A 6,633-nucleotide genomic window follows, 5' to 3' on the forward strand; every position below is an offset into this window, starting at 1 on the left:
GTGTTAAATCACCTTTTCTTTTAACAACACAATAAACGTTTGGGAACTGAGGAGACCAATTGTTGAAGCTTTGAAAGTGGAATTCGTTCCCATTCTTGTTCTATATAGAGCTTCAGTCGTTCAACAGTCCGGGTCTCCGCTGTCGTATTTTCGATGGGAGACTGGTCTGGACTGCAAGCCGGCCAAGAAAGTACCCACACTCTTTTTTTATGAAGCCATGCTGTTGTAACACGTGCTGAATGTGGCTTGGCATTGTCTTGCTGAAATAAGCAGGGGCTTAGATGGCAGTATATGTTGTTCCAAAACCTGTATGTACCTTTCAGCATTAATGGTGCCTTCACAGATGTGTAAGTTACCCTTGCCTTGGGCACTAATGCACCCCCATACCATCACAGATGCTGGCTTTTGAACTTTGCGTGGATAACAGTCTGGATGGTTCGCTTCCCCTTTGGTCCGGATGACACGATGTCGAATATTTCCAAAAACAATTTGAAATGTGGACTCGTCAGATCATGGAACACTTTTCCACTTTGCATCAGTCCATCTTAGGTGATCTCGGGCCCTGAGAAGCCGGCGGCCTTTCTCGATTTTGTTGATAAATGGCTTTCCCTTGGCATAGTGGAGTTTTAACTTGCACTTACAGATGTAGCGACCAACTGTATTTAGTGACAGTGGTTTTCTGAAGTGTTCCTTAGCCCATGTGGTGATATCCTTTAGAGATTGATGTCGGTTTTTGATACAGTGCCGTCTGAGGATCGAAGGTCACGGTCATTTAATGTTGGTTTCCGGCCATGCCGCTTACGTGGAGTGATTTATCCAGATTCTCTGAAACTTTTGGTGATATTATGGACCGCAGATGATGAAATCCCTAAATTTCTTCCAATTGCACTTTGAGAAACGTTGTTCTTGAACTCTTTGACTATTTGCTCACGCAGTTGTGGACAAAGGGGTGTACCTCGCCTCATCCTTTCTTTTGAAAGACTGAGCATTTTTGGGAAGCTGTTTTTATACCCAATCATGGCACCCACCTGTTCCCAATTAGCCTGCACACCTGTGGGATGTTCCAAATAAGTGTTTGATGAGCATTTCTCAACTTTATCAGTATTTATTGCCACCTTTCCCAACTTCTTTGTCACGTGTTGCTGGCATCAAATTTTAAAGTTAATAATTATTTGCACAAAAAAAATGTTTATCAGTTTGAACATCAGATATGTTGTCTTTGTGGTATATTCAACTGAAAGTAGGTTGAAAATGATTTGCAAATCATTGTATTCCGTTTATATTTACATCTGACACAAATTCCCAACTCATATGGAAACGGGGTTTGTAGATAGATAGATAGATATATAAACACACACGCACACATATACATACACACATATACATATATGCACATACATATGCATATATATAAAACCCTAATTTTTAAGGTTTGGCAGTTTTTTTTATTATTAATATTTTCCTGAAGGAACACTCTTGAATGAATCAATAAAGTACTATCCATCTATCTAGTTTTATTTTGCTGTGGATCAATTTCCTTAACTGGAAAACCTGAAATTTTTACTTTAATTATTGCCCTATTTTTCTTAGCACATAATTTTGAAGAATGTGAGTTGGACGGTGTTGTGTACCCAAGGATGAATTCAGCAGTAAATAAAAATGTTTAGAAAATTGTTATGAGCCAAGCAAAACAATAACAACTAAATGTGAGTTCCTTTACTTGTATAATAAAATGAAAGCCCTGAGATATGTCCAATGGAATACATTTGAATGTTTTTAAAGTATTGTTTTCCTAAAAAGGCACACATTTTGATACAGCTTTCGTATTAGAGCATGAGTCTGTGAAGGTGCACTTAACGTCATGGTTAGTGAATGCTTATTGGAAACTAGTAAGAGCCTGTGAAGTGTGTGTTAGTATTTAATAAGAAAAAGTGTTAGTATTGGTGACATACTGACCTTTCTCTGAGGAGATTGAGCTGGAAGCGGTTGGCCACCTTCATCAACTCAATAAGAAACGCGTCATCTTCACTAAGCTCCAACTTGTCAGTGTATGCCCAGCACAACATTGCCATGGCAACTTCAGGTTTGCAGTCTACAGACACATCAGGTTATCTTGTCACTAAAGTAAACAAAGTGCAATACTAGAAGTTCAGACTCAAACTTAAAAATAAATATATATCTTCCTCTATTTAAAAATGCAGAGCGACTAAGGCTTATTGCATTGTTAGCATTTATTTCAGAAGAGTACCTACCAGATAGGTCCAGTTCAGAGGTAGTGGCCATATTGCTAAGACTCCAGACGTCACTGCGAGCAGCCAGGACGAACTTGTGGGCTCTGAGCTCATACCCAGCCACTTTTACTTTCAGATCACTGCAAATAAAAACACACAAAATCCTCAAGAACGTATTCGCAGAGTGACAATAATCAGAATTGAAGACACAAAACTATGGAACAAGCTGCATATGCAAAAGTTATTTAAAAAAAACACTGGGTTCCACCTGTATTGTTCCTGCTGAAACAGGTCGGACACGATGTCCAGCAGGCGGTTAATGAAGGTGTCTGCCTCTGCAGGGCTGCTGGAGCCTTGGCAGGACGTCTGAGCAGCAAGCATGGCACAGCGTCTCTCGGTGTCCGCCAACTTCTGCTGCATCTTCACATACTCCTGCCTGAGCAGCGCCAGATGCTTTTGCAGCTTGGCCACCTCCTCTGTGCCACACCGGAGACAATATGTATGGATAAGAATCAGTTTTAAAAAACAAATCAGTGATGGACTCATACAAAAATTCTTCCATGAAAGTTACAGGATTTCCACAAAGGACAATAAAGACCTGGGACATTAAACACAGGAGCCCATAACAATGCATGATATTAACCACAAACAATGCCCAATTTGAAATGACATTGTCAGACACAGTAGTGGGTTCAGTTTTCAGTGGTGTAGACTTGCAATTAGAGAGCTACTTTCAACAAGTATCGTCATAAGTATGATGCAGTTCAATTCTACATAAACGCAGAACACAACAAGCTATTGCTAATTACCTTGTGAAGGTGTACCTAATGAGTGGTCAATGATGACTAACTGGGAATAATTACCTACAATTAAACAAATAACAGAAAATGCATCTAAGGCAGTGGTTCTCAAACTTTTTTCAGTGATGTACCCCCTGTGAACATTTTTTTAATTCAAGTACCCCCTAATCAGAGCAAAACATTTTTGGTTGAAAAAAAGAGATAGAGCAGTAAAATACAGCACTATGTCATCAGTTTCTGATTTATTAAATTGTATAGCAGTGCAAAATATTGCACATTTGTAGTGGTCTTTCTTGAACTATTTTGAAAAATATATATAAAAATAACTAAAAACTTGTTGAAAAACAAACAACAGATTCAATTATAAATAAAGATTTCTACACATAGAAGTAATCATCAACCTAAAGTGCCCTCTTTGGGAATTGTAATAGAGATCCATCTGGATTCATGAACTTAATTCTAAGCATTTCTTCACAAAAAAAAGAAATCTTTAACATCAATACTTATGGAAAATGTCCACAAAAAATCTAGCTGTCAACACTGAATATTGCATTGTTGCAGTTCTTTTTACAGTTTATGAACTTACATTCATATGTTGTTGAAGTATTATTCAAAAAATATATTTATAGAGGATTTTTGCATTGTTGCTATCATTAGAATATTTTTTAAAAATCTCACGTACCCTTTGGCATACCTTCAAGTACCCCCAGGGGTACGCGTACCCCCATTTGAGAACCACTGATCTAAGGAGTACCTTTGCTGTTTGAAAAATGAAATGATTGAATTATTTTAGACACTTTACATGTGAACATCATCTAACAATTCTGATGTCTTCATGTTGAAACACAAATTCATGACTCAGCCAAGTCCACAGGGTCAGACTTCCTTCCTTTACAACACTAAAGTTTGGTATAGAAAAAAGCGCTGAGAAGGCAATTACTTTGTGCTGCAGTTTAACTTAGCTGCTGGTCATGTGCTTAAGGAAAGTGTTTGTAAAAAAAAAAAAACATGTGATAAGGAAGGAGCAGCATCCTAACACTAATTCAACAACAACGGCACGATTATATTGCAAACTTTAGCAGGCATAATACATGCATGCAATTTTGAAAGCAAACTTTGAATAGTTCGTCCCATGGAAAAGTAATTGGTATTTGAGCAATGGAGAAATGCAAAAGAGAATTTGGAACCACTGGTGAACGAAAATTGTTACTGTAAAACAGGGGTCACCAAAGCGGTGCCCGCGGGCACCAGGTAGCCCGTAAGGACCAGATGAGTAGCCCGCTGGCCTGTTCTAAAAGTAGCTCAAATAGCAGCACTTACCAGTGAGCTGCCTCTATTTTTTTAAATTGTATTTATTTACTAGCAAGCTGGTCTCGCTTTGCTCGACATTTTTAATTCTAAGAGAGACAAAACTCAAATAGAATTTGAAAATCCAAGAAAATATTTTAAAGACTTGGTCTTCACTTGTTTAAATATATTCATTTATTTTTTTACTTTGCTTCTTATAACTTTCAGAAAGACAATTTTAGAGAAAAAGTACAACCTTAATATTGATTTTAGGATTTTTGAACACATATACCTTTTTACCTTTTAAATTCCTTCCTCTTCTTTCCTGACAATTTAAATCAATGTTCAAGTGAATTAATTTTTTTTATTGTAAAGAATAACAAATACATTTTTATTTAATTCTTCATTTTAGCTTCTGTTTTTTCGAAGAAGAATATTTGCGAAAAATGTCTTCAAACTTATTATGATTAAAATCAAAAAAATATTCTGGCATATCTAGAAAATCTGTAGTATCAAATTGAAATCTTATTTTAAAGTCTTTTTAATTTCTTTTAAAATGTTTGTTCTGGAAAATCTAGAAGGAATAATGATTTGTCTTTGTTAGAAATATAGTCCAATTTGTTATATATTCTAACAAAGTGCATCCATCCATCCATCCATTTCCTACCGCTTATTCCCTTTTGGGGTCGCGGGGGGTGCTGGCGCCTATCTCAGCTTCAATCGGGCGGAAGGCGGTTTACACCCTGGAGAAGTCGCCACCTCATCGCAGGGCCAACACACATAGACAGACAACATTCACACCCACATTCACACACTAGTGCCAATTTAGTGTTTCCAATCAACCTATCCCCAGGTGCATGTCTTTGGAGGTGGGAGGAAGCCAGAGTACCCGCAGGGAACAAAGATCTCAAGCCTGGAATTGAACCCAGGACTGCAGGACCTTCATATTGTGAGGCGGACGCACTAACCCCTCTGTCACCGTGAAGCCCAGATTGGATTTTAACCTATTTAAAACATGTCATCAAAATTCTAAAATTAATCTTTATCAGGAAACATTACTAATGACATTCGATAAATTATTACATTTTTTCAAAGATATTTGAATTAGCTAGTTTTTCTCTTCTTTTTTCGTTGAATTTTAAAGAGTCGAAATTGAAGATAAACTATGTTTCAAAATTTTATTTTCATTTTTTTTGTGTTTTCTTCTCTTTTAAACCGTTCAATTAATTGTTTTTCATCAATTATTCTCTACAAAAAACCTTCCATTAAAGGAAAAAAAATGTCCACGGAATGAGACAGAAATACCCATTTTTTAATTTTATATAAAGGGAATAAGCGGTAGAAAATTGATGGATGGATATATATATATATATATATATATATATATATATATATATATATATATATATATATATATATATATATATATATATATATATACATACACATACATACATATACATATATATATTAAAGGTAAATTGAGCAAATTGGCTATTTCTGGCAAGTTATTTAAGTGTGTATCAAACTGGTAGCCCTTCGCATTAATCAGTACCCAAGAAGCAGCTCTTGGTTTCAAAAAGGTTGGTGACCCCTGCTGTAAAATAATCACAATAAAAACTATTTATAAGTACCCATGTCGTTAACAACATAGAAAACACAGCATTCTTTAACCAGTTGGTACAAGTATATCAGATGTTTTACAAGTAAAGACAACATTGTGACGAGTGTAATCTCTGTGGCCCTGACATCTGGCAAATAATATAGAGATATAAAATGCATAAGTAGTAAATAAACAAATACACCCTCATTTACACAGGAAACATTTGTACTTACAAATCATGTTGACCATGATCGCTACAACACATGATAATGTATGGCAAGCTTTTACTATAACATTAATGTCGTCTTTAAAAAATACAATTGTTTCATCTGCGAGGAAATTAACCAGCGACATTAAAGTGGAATATAAGAATAAAAGTCATCCCGAAGCAGCTATTCAATTCTGCTAGCAACGGCGATGCTGATCGCACTAACTTACACGCCTAACATGCAACAGTGTCGCGGTGTTTCGAACCCCGGACAATAACCACGTCCTTAAACAACTTAAAGGGCACCTGAACCACGTAGCTTGTGTAAATAAAAGAGAGCGAATAGACGAGACCGCCTCAAAAATTCAATACCATACCTTCCGCCATGTTGCTCAGCGTTGCCTACTTGCGTCGTGAGCGGTTGTTGTTCTCGCGATAACACAAGTTTGGAGCGAGATTGGCGGAAGGGCAGCGTTCTTGTACGTTATTTAGCAAAACAGTCAC

General features: G+C 36.7%; 1 protein-coding gene across 2 annotated transcripts in view; it reads right to left on the reverse strand.

Moving 5' to 3' along the window:
* ankfy1 (ankyrin repeat and FYVE domain containing 1) overlaps positions 1–6,633 on the reverse strand; it is a 34,526-nt gene extending 27,893 nt beyond the window's left edge. The window contains exons 1-4 of one of the 2 annotated variants that reach the window (XM_061898290.1): positions 6,507–6,633; positions 2,500–2,707; positions 2,253–2,371; positions 1,957–2,092 (exon numbers count right to left, since the gene is read on the reverse strand). In XM_061898290.1, the coding sequence (XP_061754274.1) occupies positions 1,957–2,092; positions 2,253–2,371; positions 2,500–2,707; positions 6,507–6,516 (473 nt within the window). In that variant the 5' untranslated portion in view covers positions 6,517–6,633. Of the gene's footprint in view, positions 1–1,956; positions 2,120–2,252; positions 2,372–2,499; positions 2,708–6,506 lie in introns of those variants that run through there. The other variant, XM_061898291.1, reaches the window with a different exon arrangement.

Source organism: Nerophis ophidion, linkage group LG04, assembly GCF_033978795.1.
Source record: "Nerophis ophidion isolate RoL-2023_Sa linkage group LG04, RoL_Noph_v1.0, whole genome shotgun sequence".
Classification (NCBI taxonomy): Eukaryota; Metazoa; Chordata; class Actinopteri; order Syngnathiformes; family Syngnathidae; genus Nerophis; species Nerophis ophidion.